Genomic DNA, 18012 nt, shown 5'->3' with positions numbered 1-18012 from the left:
CCCAGGAATGGCACCTCAGCAGCCTTTTCCCCACAGCAAGTTGCCTCGCACCCAGCCAGACGGCACCAGCATCCCTGGAGAGCCAGCCTCCCCCATCTCCCAGCGTCTGCCCCCCAAAGTGGAGTCCCTGGAGAGCCTCTACTTCACGCCCATCCCTGCTCGGGGTCAGGCCCCCCTGGAGAGCAGCCTGGACTCCCTGGGGGACATCTCCCTGGACTCAAGCCGGAAGACCCGCTCCGCTCGTAGGCGCACCACGCAGATCATCAACATCACCATGACCAAGGTCAGGCTGCTGGGAATGGGGCTGTAGGACAGCACCGGTTGCTTCCTCTCCAGGGCCTTTCTCCATCAGGTCTCCAAAACCGCCTCCAGACACCCACAGACGAGAGCAGCAGAGTGGTGACTTGCTTTGGCCTCCCGTAGAAAGGGGCCAGGCTGGCCTCGGCTGCCTGTCCACTGACAGGCTGCCGTGCTCTCTGTGTACAGTAGCGACCCTGTGCAGGCTCAAGGGGACAATGTAGAGAAGCTGCCCAGCCCATGCCTCCCAGCACGCATGCTGGGTGACAGATATGTTGTGCTGCCCAGGGGGCTGCCTACCTGCCTGGGGCTCTGGTCCTTGTTTCCACATCCCAAGGAGGTTGGGGAAGAGAGGAGGGGAGCACTTCAGCTACCAAGAAACCAAGTTCTAAAAGATGGTCCCCTGGTGCGCTTGGTCCGAGGGACCTGTGGGACAAGCCTGATGTACTCAGGAGCCGCGGAGTCCAGCCCCAGCTCTGTACCCTGCTCTGTGACCCTCAGGCCAGTCCTTTCACGCCCGTGTACCTCACTTCTAAGACAGCCTGAGGCACTCGGCCCACCCTCCCTCAGAGCATTGTTAACAGACTCAACGAACAATGGGCAGGAGTCCTGACAGTCTCAGCACCTTGTGTGGGATTAAGAAGGCCCATTTCTTGCAGATGGGCAGCTGAGAACCCTGTGCAAAGCATTGTGGACATGGGCAGCCATGGGATCTGAGGCGCTTCGGGAAAGGAAATGGGAGGCTTTTAAAAAAAATGTTGATGTATTTGGCTATGCTTGGTGGCGGGTCTTAGTTGTGGCATGTAGGATCTAATTCCCTAACCAGGGATCAAACCCCCCTGCATTGGGTTCAGTCTTAGCTGGTGGACCACCAGGGATGTCCCAGGACATCAGGGCCCAGCCCCACTGCAGCAGGTGCGTCTTCTCTTCCAGAAGCTGGACGTGGAGGATCCAGACAGTGCCAACGCCTCCTTCTACAGCACACAGTCAGCCCCCACTTCCCAGGCAGGCCTGAGGGCCGCCTCCTCCACCCAGTCTCTAGCCCGCCTGGGCTCTCCCGACGATGGCAACTCCACTCTATTCAGCCTGCCTGGCTACCGGCCCACCACTCGCAGCTCCGCTCGCCGTTCCCAGGCCGGGATGTCCAGTGGGGCCCCTCCAGGTAGGGGACTGTGGGGGCCTGACACCCAAACATGAAACTGGAGACAGATCCCGACACAGCCAAAGGACAAGCTGCGATCCAGCACCTCACCCCTCTCCTCCCTACCTGTTGTTCACCCAGGGGCTGTGCTAGGCAGTAAGGCTGATGTCATTCTCAGCCAAACGCTGCATGAGGGGCGGGGGATTCCCTGCACAGGAGTGCTCCAGGCCCCTTCTCAGGTGGGGAGGGGCTGCCAGGGGGGCCAGACTGCCAGGGATCTATCTTCAGATTCCTTTCTGAGGCTCTTGCCTTCAGGGAGTGCTCTGGGGTATGGATTCCTGGTCCTCCAATAGTTTCTTTTGGTGTCACAACCTCTGCATGGGACCCCAGGGAGGAGGCAGGGAGCCAGTCCCCAGGGAAGAGATGGTTGTGGGCCTCGTGCCCGTAGCTGCAGCATGGAGCAGAGCAGGACCCTGGGGTGCTGGAGTTCAAGGGCTAGGAGGGACGGAGTGGTGGTACCAAGGCCGGCGGGGTGCTGCCTCCACCCTCTCGTGCTGGCCTTGCAGCCCTGCTTGTTGCTGTCTCCCTGGCCCCGCACAGGCAGGAACAGCTTCTATGTGGGCACCTGCCAGGACGAGCCCGAACAGCTGGATGACTGGAACCGCATTGCAGAGCTGCAGCAGCGCAACCGAGTATGCCCACCGCACCTGAAGACCTGCTACCCCCTTGAGTCCAGGGTGAGCTCTTGGGTTCCCTGACAGGGACCCGCCCCTGCTGGCTTCCCTCTTCCTCCTGGACCTCCCTCCCGTTTCCTAGCCTGCCGAGGAGGGGGACCTGCTTCTGGTCAACTAGCAGGCAGAGAGGAACTCAGGAGGAGGTTCTGTGGAGGTCCGGAGTTGGCAGAGGTCTCTAGGGACGGCTCCTGTGGCTCTGGTGCATGGCATAGGCAGGAAGACAACAGGACGGGAGCCGTTTGCAATAGGAAGGCTCCAAATGCCTGGCCAGTGAGGAGTTCTAGGGCGGTCCTGCTCCATTTCCAAACAGCTCAGGTCTACCGACCACTTCTTTTACCCCACACAGCCCTCCCTGAGCCTGCCTGCCATCACAGATGAGGAGATAAAAACCGGCGACCCCCGGGAGACCCTGCGCCGAGCCAGCATGCAGCCAACCCAGATAGCTGAGGGCGCTGGCATTACCACACGGCAGCAGCGCAAGCGGGTTTCCTCAGAGACCCACCAGGGCCCCGGCACACCCGAGGTGGGTGACTTGGACTTTGGTCATCTCTAGTGGCTGCCATGTTTGCGAGTCTATTAGCAGGGAGTCTTCTGGTGCAGGAGGGAGGCAGGTGCTGGCTGGACACGGTCCACTTGCCTCGTGTGCTGTGGACCTAACCGTCCTCTTCCCCATAGTCAAAGAAGGCCACCACATGTTTCCCGCGCCCCATGACCCCCCGGGACCGACACGAAGGGCGCAGACACAGCAGTACCGAGGCCCAGAAGAAGGCAGTTCCAGCTGTTAAACAGGTTAGCCGGGGGTTGAAGGGAGAACCTGGAGGGGCCCAGCCCGCTGAGCCCTAGAGCAACTGTGTGGCCAGTGGTGCCCCCAGTCTGACAGCCCTTCCCAACAGGCTGACCGCCGCCAGTCTATGGCCTTCAGCATCCTCAACACACCCAAGAAGCTTGGAAACAGCCTTCTGCGGAAGGCAGCCTCCAAGAAAGCCCCCTCCAAAGCCTCACCCAACCCCCGCAGTGGGACCCGCCGCTCTCCGCGCATCGCCACCACTGCAGCCAGCGCTGCCACTGCTGCTGCCAGCGCCGCTGCCACCACCCCCCGGGCAAAGGGCAAGGTGTGGGCACTGACCGGGAAGGGGGAGGGTTCGGCTCCTAGAAACCCAGTAAGGAGCATGGGTGACGACCCCCGCTCAGCCACCCCAGGGCTCCGAGTAGGTCCCTGGAGGGCAAGGGCTGAGAGCAGGTGCTCCCCTCTGGTTAGCTGCTGCTCCTCGAGGAAAGCAGAGAATAAAACACTCAGAGCTGCTCAGGTGAAACCAGCCCCTGCAAACCTGCGGTAGATGCGTCCAGGGCTGCAGCAAGACCACCCTAGTCTGGGCGTGTGGGAGCGGGAGGGGGCACAGGCTGGCGCTGAGCAGCTGTCTCTCTCTTCCAGGCGAAGCACTGAAGAGCCAGTGCCAGTGAGCGCCCCGCCCGTGTTCCTGATGCTGCCCTCGCCTGGCCCTTCTCCTTCTGTCCCTTTCAGTGCCTTCTCTCAGCTCCCAGGCCAACAGTGGCCCAAATCCTCGAGACAGTGACGCCTGCCCACACCCTGGCCGGGACCCGGACCATCCCCAGGTGAACGGTGTCCTCAAGAGTGGCCCAGAGCCTGGGCACTTCTCCCTGCCTTGCCTCCTGATGTTTTCCTAGAGTAAAGTCACTTCTCCATCATAACCAGATTTGAGGCTGGCTTTGTGTGGCTGGGTCCTTGGGCCTAGCCAGTCCTCCCAGCCTCTGGATCTAGAAGGGACCATTGGAGGAGCAGGCCCTGGCCCCTGCTGCTCCTGGCCGCTGGGCCTCGCGAGGGCCCTTGCTCTTGAAGTCCAGGACTGGGCACTGACCTAGTGGGAGCACCCCACCCCCAGGTGCATCCATCCACCCAAGGACCCAGTTGCCCACAGGATGCTCTTTTCCAGGAGAAGGGCCCTGCACCTCGGGGGGGTGGGGGGCAGCCCTCAGTGGCAGCTCCCATTGCCCACCCTCCTGGGTGGGATTTGGAGTGATGGGAAGGTTTTTAAGGGCCAGAGATGGATCTTTTCTAAATGTTATTACTTGTAAATAAAGTCTATTTTTTCTCCCTTGAATGCCGAGATGCCTTGGTCTGTGTCGGGGAAGCAGGGAGACTCCAGACCACCTACCTTCTCTCAAACCCCTTCTCCTGGCCTCTCTGAGGCCACAGGATCTTCCACTGTTTCTGGCCTCTGCTCCTGAGGAGCGTTACGGGCCGGCATCTTGTGAGGGCCTGTGTCCCTGAATCTGGTTTTGCCTTCACCTTCAGAGTGGCATTCTCTCTCACTCCATGCTCCCTCCTCGCACGAGCCGCGTTCTGCGCTGGAACGACGGCCTAAAGGATAAGTGACTGGACACACGTCAGATGCTGCCGTTGAAGATGGTTTATGAATGCCCCCCCATGGGCCTTGCTGGGGTGACAGAGATACAGCAGCGGGTCAGAAACAGCCTCTGCCCGCATCCCAGGAGCCCACAGAGGAAACAGATATATTAAATGGATGCAGACTGTGGCCTGGACTTCAGTAAAGAGGTGGTGTTTCAACCAGGTGGCGGTGGAGCTCGGGTTCACCATCGGGATGGTGCAGCAGAGGGGACTGGCTGGAGGGCGGGGCTTCCTGTGGCAGGGGCACACTTGTCTTCGGCCCAGCCTGGAGGAGTGAAGCAAACAAGCATCAGGGGTGGGAAGAACTTCCCTCTATGCCATGTCTCTCCTGCCTGAGTGGCTCGGGCAGTCAGTGGGTATCAGCTGGAGGCTGCTGTGGGCAGAGCCCACCCTTTCCTTCCCACACTGAAGCAGGGCTCCTTATGTCCCGGAGGCCCTCCCTTGGGTTCCTCACCCAGAGCTGGGCCAGGACAAGGTGACGCTGGACAGTCTGCCCAGGATCCATGAAAACACAGGAGAAGTTGGTATCTTGCAGGGTAGGGCTCAGCTCCTCCAGCACCAAGGGCCTCCACAGCTGGGTCCACTTGCCCCTGTACTCCCGCCTGGAGCAGACGAGGGGGAGAGGCTGTGAGAGGACCGCAGCAGCAGCCTGCCTCCAGCCAGCCTCACCACCACGCCCTCACCTGGTGTTGCCCTCCCACAGCCGGCCTGGGAGGTGCTCGATGAAGGAGCCGTTGCCCAGCCAGTAGAGGATGCTGAAGTGGGGAAAGCGGCTGCAGGCGGTACAGGACAAGGTCAGCGTTCCATCTAAGGGGCACACGTGGCTGTTAGTCCTATAGAGCAGACCCTCCCGCCTCTGCCACGGTCTGCCCGCCCTGCCCCACAATTCAGGAATCTGGAATGCAAAGTCCAAGGGGAAGGCTGAGCAACAGGAATCTGGGGATGGGTCCCTCATCTGGGTCCTTGACTCCTAAGCTTGTTTCTTCAGAATGCCCTGGGGTTTCTAGCACCCAGCTTCAGTGACTCTAGGAGCTCTGGCCAAGGAGGCAGCACAGTAGGCAGTCGCTCAACTGAGAAGGCCAGAGGGCAAGTGGGCCCTGTGAGGAAGGAAGGGCTGGGCTTGGAGGCACCTCCGTCAGGACTCTGGGAGTCCTCTGACTGTTCTGAGTCCTCTCCATCCCACGTGACAACATCTTGGGAGCTGTGAGCTGAGCCCTGCACCAACTCGCAATGCTGGCTGGGAGAGGGAGAATGCCCACTGCTCAACCGAGCTGCTCGGTTGGTGACAGGCTACGTGGCAGAAGGCTGGGGGGTGCGTGCTCAGAGGCCAACCCACCCTTGGCGCCACTGTTCCCTCAGCCCGCCCTCGGACCACCGCGCCCTCCCATCCCACTGGAATAGCTCCTTACTCAGTGAGACTTCCTCTGCTGGCCAGGTCACTGTCAGCGCTGGGCACTGTTTAGCTGCTGGGAGTGCTAGCGGCCGCGAGGAGCAGGGGGCCTTTGCCATCCCAGGTGAGGCAGCTGTGGTGGCCTGAGGCACAGGTGTGGCTCTGGCCAGGTGGGAGATGATGTGGGCACAGAAGAGCAGGGCCCAAAGAGGGCTGGGGTCTGAGGAGAGGACAGTCACAGAGGTCAGCAGCTGTCTGACCTCCTGGGACTGCTCGGCATCCCAGCTCTGCTCTTGCTTGAGAGGGAGCTCCTACCAGGATTAAGTCTGGCAGATTCTTGGCTCTGCTGGGAATGGGTGGGGCAGAAGAACCCCTCCAGCCCTAGCTCTTGTCTCTCTGAATGGAGCACAGGGAGACCTTGGAATGGAGCCAGCGCACAGCATGCAGAGGCTGAAAGCCACAGCACAGCAGCTGAAGGGACCGCCTGGGGTCAGGTTCCTCACCGCCCTCAGGCCGCGCCCCACCCCTTCCACCCGCACATGCACAGCCCCAGGGCCCACCTGGAATCCAGTTCTGTCTCATGGTCATGATGAACTGTGTCAGGAGCTGCCGTGCCTTGCTCTATTTATCTGTGACAACTTCCTCTCTGGGGAGGCGGGGGAGGTGACCGTGACAAACGGCTTCTCCTACAGATTCCAGGCACACTAGTACGGCCTTCCTGTGGTCTCCACAGCCCCTTCCTACGTCTGACTTTTCAGGGGGCTGCCAGACACTGTCCACTTTGCCCCATCCACCTGTCCCAACTGACAACTGGAGGACCAGCATCAAGCGCAGGCTGGAGCTCTTCCAGCCCCTAGAAACAAAGCTGGTGGATCCCCACCTAGCTCTTTCTACCTTCAACATTATACTTGTCACTAGTCCAATCAAACGCTTCATTACAGGATGGAAACTGAGGCCCAAAGAAGATCAGGGACTTACCTAGTCACAAAGGAGGGAAAATTCTGCTGCCAGAGCTGTTCTGGGAAGGGCAGGATAGACAGTGAAATCCTTCTGGGAAAGCACTGCCCCCCCTCCTATCTTAGTTTCAGTTTTATTTAAGCAGGGGATCTAGAGTAGGCTCTTGGCCACCAGCAGACACATGTGCTCCACAGCAGTCTGGACCCAGCCAGTCCCGAAGGTTCCTGCACACTGTGCCTTCTGCTGAGCTGGAGCTCACTGTGGCCGTGAGCCTTCTCACTCCCAGGCCCCCTGCTCTGCAGGTGGTATCAGCCTTCAACCATCCTCAGCCTCACCCTCCAAGGGGTGCACAGGGCCATGAACTAATGAAAGTCTCTCCATCCCAAGACTCTGCTCTTCTATGTGAACAGAAAGGGCCTCCTGCTTCTTTCTTCAATCACACTATATTCAAGGGGACAACTGTCCTAGGCACTGGGGACCCGAAGTTGGATCAAGTGGACCATTTCAGACTCACACCAGCCCATCCACATCCTGGCCTTTCTCAGGCTCCCCACTCCCTCCAACCAACCCAACATCCACCCCTCACCCCCATGAATCCTCACTTCTGTCACCCCAGCTCCTTGGCCAGAGCTACAGATCTAAGCTCACCAGGAAGTCTAGTTTCCCCTTGCCTGGATCCCAAGAAGCCCTGAAGAGCCCTCTCTTTTGGACGCTGCCCCTTTCGGAGCTCCCCAGCTCAGTTTGGCTGTGTCTGGCCCCACATGAGCCCCATCACGGGAGCTACATTTCCCGGCCTCCACGGGAACCTCTCAGACACGCTTGGAGCACAAGCTAGAGCACTGGCCCTACAGAGAGGAGAGGGTGCTTTCCAGGGAAGAGTAGGTACACCCAGCACTGGCTGGAGCAACAACAGAGCTACAGAAGTCAGGGTCACACATGTGGCTTCAAGGGGTGGAGAGACCAGGGCTGGTGATCCACGGAGCAGGTGTGAAGGACCAGACCTGAAGGTCTGGGATCAGGAGGATGGGGTCCTGGAGACAGAGCCAGGGAGGCCAAGAGATGGAATAAAGTTTGGAAGATGCGTCAGGAGCACGGCTGCAATCTCAAGGGGTGAGTGTGTTGTGTGTTTGTAAAAACCATACATTTCCAATTTAGATGTGGGAGACTAAAAGTCAACTCCTCTTCTCCAGGGCTCTAACTCACATCTTCTCAGTCCCTCCCCCACCGCCTGCCCAGGAGCTTCTGGGCTGCAAGACGCAGAGAAGCTCCTCCCTAGGAGCGCCAGTGTCTCCAGCAGGGAGGTCAGGAGGCAAGACTGTCGGGGCTTCTGAGACCCAGTTCTCCGGGGAAGGGGGTGGGGATGCGAGGGACAGGAGACAGGATTCTACCTGTGAGTGTAAATAAGGCCAGAGTCGGGCTGCTGGGAGGTCATGGTACTCAGGACTGCTGAAGGATGGAGAGAGTGCCCCGGAGAGAGACTGGCCTTGGCTTCTCACATGACCTGATGTGGGGGTGGGGGTGGGGGCAGTGGTTTATTCACTAAGTTGTGTCTGACTCTATGACCCTCTGGACTGTAGCCCACCAGGCTCCTCTGTCCATGGAATTCTCCAGGGAAGAAAACTTGAGTGGGTTGCCATTTCCTTCTCCAGGGGATCTTCCCAACCCGTGGGTTGAACCCGCATTTCCCGCATTGCAGGTGAATTCTTTACCGCTGAGCCACATGTGGGTGAAGGAGGGACAAAAGTGAAAGGATGACCGCAGGCCCCAATCCACTGAGGACGGGCCCATGGGCATGAGTGAGCAGCATGTTGGGTAAGCCACAGTTGGGTAAGAGAGTGACTGGGGAGAGGGGTGGTTGCGGCAGGGCACTGACCTCAGGTCGTGAGGACGGTCACCCTGTGATGACCCAGGGCCCCTTCTGCGACAGGAGAGAAGCCCAGCAGGCCATCTCACTCAGGGATGTTGGACGGGACCCACCACTCGCCGGACCCAGCTCTCAAATGGGAAGAGCAAAAAGGCAGCAGAGGCCAGGCAGCCCCGGGGACCGCAGGAAAAGAGGTGGGAAGAAGAAAAGCAAGATGGATGTTCAGCTTTCCAACCCAGCTCACGGAGCTTTATTAAGAACAGATGACAAGACCCTGCTTGGTTCCTGCTGCACCTGAAGGGCCATATTCCCTAGGAACCTGGCGTGGAAAGTCCGTATTTGCCCTCCTACTTCCTTCAAAACCCCTAGGACCAGAGCTGGGACCTACCTGAAACCCCCTTTCAGACACCATACTCACCCGGCCCTGACCCTCTTCCCAGCCACCCCAGCACTCAGGCTGCTGGGCCCAGGCAGAACCCAGGGATGACGGGGCTGACATGAGGATATTCCTTGAGCTGGGAATCCCCTGGCAGCTTCAAGGGAACAACGTGTGACTACAGGAAGAAGTGTCACGTCTGTCAGTCCCTCCACCGCAGACACACACACACACACATGCTCACTCGGGCTTGCTGGGAAGGAAGTGATGCGGCAGTGGCATTCGGCGCATGTCACCACTTCTGGGCAGAGCGTCAGCTTGCATAAGTGGCCCTCAATCACTGCTCTGTACAGATGGTCTCTGTTCTTGACTCAGTAAGCCCTGCTTAGGGGAAGGTTCCCCAACAAATTCTCAGGGAATTCTGAGGTCCCAGGGCTTCCTTCACTGGAAAAGCCATGACAAGGTTCCATTTGCCTCAACCAGCCTATGGCCACCCCCACAGGGAAGGCCCGCCCGTGGCCTTAGCTGGGAGGAAGGATACTTCACCCCGCAGTGCTCTTCAGTGGCACCGGCCACAGTTCTCTGGCCCTTCCGCACTGAGTGTACCAGGCTCGAGCCCCACGCACGGAAGGAAGAGGGGGGCAGGGCCTGGGGCTCACAGCCAGAGGTAAGATGGCTCCTTTACGTCAAAAATGTTGTGGCTCTGCTCCTGCCCTGCTCAAGCAGGGAGGTGAGGCCTGGAAGAACTGGGGCAATTCCTAAGCTCCACAATAAAAAAGGTTTTTAAATATATTCATCAAAATAGTTTTCTTTTAAAAAGCCCCCACTGCTGACAGCCCCACCGGCTGGCTCTCCATCACCTCCCTCCCCAGCCCGGACACAGCCGGAGGAGTCCTGAGTGGCCCAGTGCCCCTCTGAGTCTTTCCCACCCAAGAGGTCTTGGAGGGCAGGGAGGAGAGTGCCCTGAGGTCCATGGTGGGTGGATGTTCTTCCTCCTGACTATTCCAGGCCCAGGATATAGTTGATGCCTTGCACCAGGCCAATGATGACAGGCTGCCATGCTACCAAGTACCGAAGCCAGTCCAGCAGTTGTCCGTACATGACATGAGGCCTCTCCCAGCTGTCAAGTGAGTTAAAGAAAAGGGGCTACATGTTCGAGCTGCTGAGGCTGGCCTAGGGGATGGGTAAGAGGGTCTGTCTACATGTCCCAGACACTTCACAGAAATCAGCCTACAAAGAAAGGTGCTTTCTAGAAAGCCCCACCCAACCTCTCCATGTTGGAACACAAGTCTGAACCTGGAGAATGAGGGAAGTGGGACAGAGGGGATCAGTGCAGAGGATCAGACAGACAAGGCAGAGGGTGGAGTGGTGAAATGAAGCTCTCTGTGGCTGATACACACAGAGGGCTCTGCGTGACCCCCTCTGTAAGCTGGGACTGCCAGTGAGCCTGAGACTGCCATAGATTTCTCATGACAACAGCTTCGGGGAGATGGGGAAAGAGATAAGGTAACCCGAAGGTTCTTTTCCAAAATGGGAAGATTTCTAGGTCAACGGAGGGGTTGAGTATGAGGACAGAGGCATATAGGGGCAGAGCAAGAGGCTGGTCACAGGGGATAACTCCTGGTAGAGAGGCTCCAAGGAGCCCCATCCAAGGGCACTGAACATGGGGGCCCTGCTGAGGCCAAGCAGCCCTGGAGAGGAGTCCCTTCCCTCCACTTTACAACCCACTGCCGGGAAAGACACTGGAGAGGGAGCCTAGGAATCCAGCTCCGGGGAAGCACAGACCTCACAAGACTGTGGGGAGTCCTGAGGGCATCAGGAACCAGTCTGGCCCACTACTGGGAACCAAGAGAAGCCCCGACCCTCAGCTTGACCATGGAGTTACTGAACTAGACCCCAAAAGAACCAAGCAAGGAACCATAAAGGGGAACACCAAGGCCCTCCACAGCCCGGCTAGTATCCAGGGGCCAGGAAACCCCCATACAGAGAGAAAGGGCAACTGGGAGAGGTACCTGGATCCAGGGGCAGCTGAGAGCAGCACAGGTCCTGTGTTCAAAGTGGAGGGGACAGGGCTGGTCTCCAGCCCCGCCTGCCAGAGGTGAGGCATCACATGTTAGTTATATCACCTTGAGAATGTTAGTCAACCTTGAAACTGTTTCACTGGTAAAAATGAGGATACTATTACCCAGGTCACAAGGCTCTAGAGAACGAGTGAGCTCACAGAAGGAAAGCGCTTGGCACAGTGCCGCCAGATGCACAAGAAGCAGGCGGGCAAAGGAAGTCGCTATCACTACTGATTCACCCTCGAGGGATCCTGAGTGGTGAGGAGAAGCTGAGCTGTTGGTCCTGCCCCATATCCCACCCACCTCCCTAGACAAGCCAAATGGACTGGTGGGCAGTTACCAGACAGGGCTCAGGAGGGGCACCCCAAGACCCACCTGATGCAGGCTGGTACTTTCTTACCACTGCCCACTCCCAACAAGAGCCCAAAAAGGATACGGGTTGCTGAACATCCTCTTGAGGTCTACTTTCTCTTTGCAGTAGGGACACGTCTGCTTCTTTCCCACAATGCACCAGCCGCGGATGCAGAACTCGTGGAATCTGAGCACCACTGGTCAAGGGAAATAGTGGGCAGCCAGGATGGCACTCCAGCCCCATGATAGGCTTCACGGCGTCCAGGCCCTAGCTCTGGAGGGAGGTTCAAACCCTGGCTTCACCTCTTACCAGCTATATTGTCTTAGGCAAGCTGAGAGTACACCTCCGGCCCTGCTTCCTCACACATAAAGTGGGGTTAATGAACTCTGCCTTACAGGGCCGCTCTGGGCACAATGGAGAGCACACGGCCCAGAACGGGAGCCAAGTAAGGACGTGGTGAACACCAGAGGCGCCACTCAGGGGCACTTGATTCCAGCACTGAGGGAGCCAGTTAGAGGATGCTCTTCCCTGGCGACTGACCCAATCTTGCAGCAGCAGGTGTAGCTGAGGCTCCCTTCTGACCTGGCCAGGCTATACACGCTGCTTACACACAAGTGGCTCCCATCTATAAGAAAGACCAAAGGAGGCAGCCGTTTCTACTCCCTGGGATTGGCTTCCCTATCAGAGGACATCACCCAGATGTGTGCCTCTTGTGACTCCTCCTCTCAAAGGTCTGGATGGCATGCCCAGGGTCATGATGGTCCCCTCCCTCCCTGACTGGAGTGCGCACGTGGTGAGAGAGGCAGCCCAGGAGCTCCAGGCAGGATACACGTGATTGCAAGACAGCCTATACGTGTTCTCAATGATGCCTTCTTCACTGACATCCACAAAGATCTGCTGCCCACACACTGCGCACACACTGTCCGAGAGGTGTTTGGTGGGCATGCCCGACTCGCTGTAGAACTGGGAGAGAAGAGCAGGAGGAAAAGACAGGAAAGACGTGAGAATCAACCAAAGTGGGATGATACCAGCGAGGCCTGGGGTCTTCTGGAGAGAATGTGACACGGCAGGTGGAGGATCCCAAGCTGGAGAATATCTCACCATCAATCATCCTCATCTCTGTGGGGCAGATGGGGTGAAAGGACTAGACCAGAGATGGGCTGGAAGTCGGGTCAGACAGAACCTGAAGACGGGGCTGGTCAGCATCAGGGTAGGAGACCAGCAGGGAGAAGGGTTCGGGGCCGCTGACAAGGAACCACATCAGCTAAGCCACTCTGTGGCCACACCGTGGTTCCCTCAGGTGGGCGACATCTCTTCTCCAAGAGGCACATCAGTGAAACACCTGGTGCAATGGTGGCTGGGTGACAAGGGCATTTTCAGGCACTTGTTGCAGCAGTAAAACAGCTTCAACCCATTTGGACAGCATTTGGCATGATGTCTCAAACTGCCACACCATTTAACTCATTAATTTCACCTTAAGAAATTTAAAGAAATTTCTTTAAAAACAAAAAAAGCTTCATGCATATAGATACTCATTTAAGTGTTATTTATAACTAAACAAGTGAAGAGTCTGGCAACCTCTCAAAAAGTTAAACACAGCAATACCATATGACACAGCAATTCCATTCTTAGATAATACTCCTAAAGAATAAAAACCAGGCCTAACCACACACTTGTACACCAATGCTCATTAGCAGCATTAATCACAAATAGCCAAAAGGTGGAAACAGCCCAAGTGTCCATCAACAGAAGAATGGATAGACAAAATGGGATCTATCCCTCCAATGAAATGTTACTCAGTCACAAGAATAACGAAGTTCTGATACATGCCAAAACGTGCAGGCACTTTGGAAACATGCTAAGTAAAACAACTTAGACACAAAAAGATAAGCATTGCACTGATATATGAGTCTATTTCTATAAAATATCTAGAATAGCCAAATTCATAGATAGAAAATAGAACAGAGGTAACCAGTGGTGGGGAGGAGGAAATGGGTTATAGCTTCTGTTTGGGATGATCAAAAATTTTGGAAATAGCACACTGAACAATGGGTAAAATGGTGAATTTTATGCTACATATATTTTCCCAAAAAAGCAAGAAAAAAAAGCAGCAAACAAAAACAAGCAAAGAAATGGAAAAAACCATAAATGACCAACAATAGAAGGATGCCTCGATAACCTGTGGCACCCACTCAAGGGGCTAGACAGGCAGCGAGTCAGCTGAAGCTTGAGATACAACATTAAGTGTCAAAAGCAGGGCACAAAATTGGAGGCATAGTACTGTTGTTGGTACCATATGTAAAGACAAGCAAGCAGATCGATCAAAAGGTCAGAAGGAAATGTATGAGAATATTTACACCAGTGATGTCTTGGTAGTAGGATTATAAATGGGTGTTTTTTATTTTGCCTACTTTTCTGTACTCAAATTTTCCTTAATGAACATATATAACAGGCAAGCCTCAGAGATATTGTGGGTTCCATTCCAGAACACCACAATAAAGTGAGTCACACAAATTCTTTGGTTTCCCAGTGCATTTAAAAGTTATGTTTCTACTTACTACTAGGTGTGCCATAGCATTATGTCTAAAAAACCAACTATGACAGTAACATCCAAGACCACAGATCACCATAACAAATAATAATGAAAAAATTCAAAATACTGCCAGAAGCACCAAAATGTGACACAGAGACACAAAGTGAGCAAAGGCTGTTGGAAAATGGTGCTGATAAACTTGCTTGATGCAGGGGTGTCATAAACCCTCAATTTGCAAAAAGCAAAACAAAAAATTATCTGCGAAGTGCAATAAAGCAAAGCATGATAAAAAGAGGTATGCTCAGACCTTAAAAGATTATTTATTACCATGGTTAATCACAGTGAATGAGGAATTCCATGCTCCAAACAGAAATTCAAAATTTTGTGTACTTTCCTTATCGTTTATTGTTCAATAACTACATAGCATTTCCCCTTGATCCCAAGAATATAAGACTTGAATTTTGTTGAAACTATTGTTTTTTTTTCTTTTCTTTGTTCTTAAAAATGATGGTAAAACACACGTAACATAGAATTTACCATCTTAACTATTTTTAAGTATACAGTTTGGTAATGTCAGTAAGTATATTCACATTGATCTGCAGCTCATCTCCAGAACTTTCACATCTTGCAAAACTGTAAAATTAATTCTTTAAAAGGCTTCTGTATTTATTATTACAATTTAATCTGTACCTATAAAGGGAAACAGATTATACTTAGCCTTTTTTGTATTGTTATTTTCCTAACTTGAGTTTCCTCTGTTTTTTGTTTCCAAGCAACTGTCTTCTGAAAACTTCACAGCCCGTTAGCTGGGTGAGGGACAACAGTGGAAGAAGGGCGGGGGTAAAGGAGCTGGGACAAGGAGTAGGGAGGACACAGCTACGTCTGCCACGACCTCCACTCCACATGTGGCTTCTCTGACTCCAAGCAGCCCTTCTGAGAAATGGCCTCTCCTGACTCCAAAAGTTCTCAGGGGTAGAGGGCAGAGCTGCCCCAAGAATCCATGAATATAGAGTTTCTGGCCTTCAACGCTCCCTCCCTGTCTTGCAAGAATGTCTGAAGTGGCTTAAGGTGAGCCTGTTACTGTCACAGAACACCAGAGCAGCCCCGTCACTGGGGAAACCAAAGCCCAGAAAGGAAAGAAACTAGCTGTGATGAGAACCCAGACCCCCTGACCAAGATGTTCACTGACATCTGAACACTGGAGAAATGCAGCTACTTAGCTCAGTGAGGGCCAATAATTCAAAAGGTTCTGATTTGTGTATCAAGAGTGCAAAAGGATAAGTGAGAGTTAAAGTGAAGTTGCTCAGTCATGTCTGACTCTTTGCGACCCCATGGACCGTAGCCTACAAGGCTCCTCTGTCCGTGGGATTCTCCAGGCAAGAATACTGGAGTGGGTTGCCATTTCCTTCTCCAGGGCATCTTCCTGACCCAGGGATCAAACCTGGTAGGGAAACCGCATTGGAGGCAGGGTCTCCAGCATTGGAGGCAGACGCTTTTTAACCTCTGAGCCACCAGTGAGAGTTAGGGTGAAGCCAAACCCATGGGAGCCCACTAGCTGCAATTCTCCAAAGCAGGAATCTGAATGTTTGTGCTGAGAGGACCTCTGAGACAGACTCCACCAGAGTTCAAGAGGCTGATGGCTCTGAATGTGCCTGCCTGAGTATTTCTAGGCACATCAACTGAACAGTGAGAAGAGAGACCAAGAAGTCTGAGCCCAGCTCTGGCACCAAATCCTTGCACACTTGTGCAGCACAGGAACACCACCACTCACTCTGGCCCATGGCATCGGCAGTGAGAAAGGGGAACCCTCCAACTCAGGACAGGAGAGCTCTGAGGAAGAACTTAACCTCAAACCACTCCAAGTTCTGCCCCAGGATACTGGGGCAGGGATACAGCATCAGAGAGAACCTGCATGAGGTGATGAGAGTAGGAGGGACACTGAGGCAAAGTTCTATTAGGCCTCTAGCTTCTCCATTCTCCCTGCGAGCTAATGTAGCGACAGGCCAGCAGGGTCAAATCCCACAATGTTTCAACAAAGTCATCAGATGAGTCTGTCAAGTCAGGAAGGTCCCAGCAACCAACAGTTCGCAGAGCCCACTGAGACTGCATAAGGAGGCCCTCGGGCTGAGTAAGGTAAAGTACAGGGAGGAAGATTCTGGTTTAACCTCAAGAGCCTGATGCCTCAGTGTGGAAAGGGCTCAAGGGGCCACACAGTTTGTCAGGACAGACTGCATTTCCATCCTCTGTCACTTACTATGTTGATGATCTTGAGCAAGCCACTCAAACTCTTCTTTCCTTCCGTCAGATATACTGGGTACCTACTAGGTACCAGTCACTGGACTAGGTCTTGGGCTATAATGTTGGAAAAACACAGACCTGGCCTCTGTCTTCAGGAAACCTACAGCAAAGGGAGACTGGCATTTGATGGCCATACTACTCAAAGCAATCTACAGATGTAGTGAGATCCCTTTCAAATTACCCATGACATTTTTCACAGAACTAGAACAAATGATCCTAATATTTACATGGAACCATAAAAGACCCAGAATTGCCAAAGCAATCCTGAGGAACAACAACAAAGCAGGAGACATAACACTCTTAGACTTTAGGCAATACTATAAAGCTATAATAATCAAAACAGGGTCCCATTACCACAAAAACAGACATATATAGATCAACGAAACAGAACAGGGAGCCCAGAAAAAACCCACATACCAACAGTCAATTAATCTTCAACAAAGGAGGCAATAATATAAAATGTAAAAAAGATAGTCTCTTCAGCAAGTGGTGCTGGGAAACCTGGACAGCTGTATGTAAATCAATGAAGTTAGAACACACCCTCACACCATGCACAAAAATAAACTCAAAACAGCTTACAGACTTAAACATAAGATATGACACCATAAAACTCCTAGCAGAGATCAAAGGCAAATATTCTCTGACATAAATCATAACAATGTACGCTTAGGTCACTCTCTCAAGGCAACAGAAATAAAAACAAAAAAATGTGGCTTAAACTTATACCATCCTTTAAACTTATACCAGCTTTTGCATAGCAAAGGAAACCATTAAAAAAAAAAAAAGACAACCTATGGAATGGGAAAAAATATTTGCAAATGATGCAACCAACAGGGCTTGATTTCCAAAAAATACAAATCGCTCATACAACTCAAGAACAAAAAACCAAACAGTCCAATGGAAAAATGGGCAGAAGACCTTAATAGACATTTCTCCAAAGAAGATGTACAGATGACCAATAGGCACATGAAAAGGTACTCAACACTGCTAATTATTCAGTTCAGTTCAGTTCAGTCGCTCAGTCGTGTCGGACTCTGCGACCCCATGAATCGTAGCACGCCAGGCCTCCTTGTCCATCACCAACTCCAGGAGTTCACTCAGACTCACGTCCATCGAGTCAGTGATGCCATCCAGCCATCTCATCCTCTGTCGTCCCCTTCTCTTCTTGCCCCCAATCCCTCCCAGCATCAGAGTCTTCTCCAATGAGTCAACTCTTCGCATGAGGTGGCCAAAGTACTGGAGATTCACTTTAGCATCATTCCTTCCAAAGAAACCCCAGGGCTAATCTCCTTTAGAATGGACCGGTTGGATCTCCTTGCAGTCCAAGGGACTCTCAAGAGTCTTCTCCAACACCACAGTTCAAAAGCATCAATTCTTCAGTGCTCAGCTTTCTTCACAGTCCAACTCTCACATCCATACATGACCACAGGAAAAACCATAGCCTTGACCAGACGGACCTTTGTTGGCAAGGTAATGTCTCTGCTTTTGAATATGCTATCTAAGTTGGTCATAACTTTCCTTCCAAGGAGTAAGCGTCTTTTAATTTCATGGCTGCAGTCACCATCTGCAGTGATTCTGT

General features: G+C 53.8%; 3 protein-coding genes across 13 annotated transcripts in view; 1 reads left to right on the top strand and 2 right to left on the bottom strand.

Moving 5' to 3' along the window:
* Positions 1-4292, top strand: part of NUMA1 (nuclear mitotic apparatus protein 1) — a 73121-nt gene extending 68829 nt beyond the window's left edge. For all 9 annotated transcript variants that reach the window (XM_010849475.1, XM_010849481.1, XM_010849482.1 and 6 more), the window contains 7 exons: positions 37-283; positions 1231-1459; positions 2039-2175; positions 2519-2695; positions 2848-2961; positions 3066-3284; positions 3605-4292. In XM_010849475.1, coding sequence (XP_010847777.1) covers positions 37-283; positions 1231-1459; positions 2039-2175; positions 2519-2695; positions 2848-2961; positions 3066-3284; positions 3605-3616 — 1135 coding nt within the window. In that variant the 3' untranslated portion in view covers positions 3617-4292. The remainder of the gene's footprint in view (positions 1-36; positions 284-1230; positions 1460-2038; positions 2176-2518; positions 2696-2847; positions 2962-3065; positions 3285-3604) is intronic.
* Positions 4293-4386: 94 nt separating this feature from the next.
* Positions 4387-8524, bottom strand: IL18BP (interleukin 18 binding protein). Of its 2 annotated transcripts, XM_010849485.1 has the most exons (6): positions 6969-8524; positions 6551-6636; positions 6010-6210; positions 5284-5407; positions 5055-5202; positions 4387-4865 (listed from the first exon to the last, which is right to left on the bottom strand). In XM_010849485.1, exons 2-6 carry the CDS (start codon positions 6576-6578, stop codon positions 4737-4739), a joined length of 630 nt encoding a protein of 209 aa, XP_010847787.1. In that variant the 5' UTR covers positions 6579-6636; positions 6969-8524; the 3' UTR covers positions 4387-4736. The 2 variants fall into 2 exon arrangements, with proteins under 2 accessions (XP_010847787.1, XP_010847786.1); XM_010849484.1 differs by having other exon boundaries at positions 6551-8524.
* A 508-nt stretch (positions 8525-9032) lies between these two features.
* Positions 9033-18012, bottom strand: part of RNF121 (ring finger protein 121) — an 88156-nt gene continuing 79176 nt past the window's right edge. For both annotated transcript variants that reach the window (XM_010849469.1, XM_010849470.1), the window contains 3 exons: positions 12432-12565; positions 11687-11788; positions 9033-10307 (listed from right to left, as the gene is read on the bottom strand). In XM_010849469.1, the coding sequence (XP_010847771.1) occupies positions 10187-10307; positions 11687-11788; positions 12432-12565 (357 nt within the window). In that variant the 3' untranslated portion in view covers positions 9033-10186. The remainder of the gene's footprint in view (positions 10308-11686; positions 11789-12431; positions 12566-18012) is intronic.

This window comes from Bison bison, unplaced genomic scaffold (genome assembly GCF_000754665.1).
Source record: "Bison bison bison isolate TAMUID 2011002044 unplaced genomic scaffold, Bison_UMD1.0 scf7180017864284, whole genome shotgun sequence".
NCBI lineage: Eukaryota > Metazoa > Chordata > Mammalia > Artiodactyla > Bovidae > Bison > Bison bison.
This window is presented reverse-complemented; position numbering and strand designations above follow the sequence as displayed.

What these genes read in the sequence shown, in the direction of transcription:
- IL18BP (XM_010849484.1), bottom strand. Translation starts at nt 6,578, where the DNA reads ATGACCATGAGACAGAACTGGATTCCAG. An exon ending in GAGACAGAACTGGATTCCAG is followed by an intron (nt 6,211 to 6,550) that starts GTGGGCCCTGGG and finishes TCCTCTCCTCAG; the next exon opens with ACCCCAGCCCTCTTTGGGCC. An exon ending in CTGTGGGAGGGCAACACCAG is followed by an intron (nt 5,203 to 5,283) that starts GTGAGGGCGTGG and finishes CGTCTGCTCCAG; the next exon opens with GCGGGAGTACAGGGGCAAGT.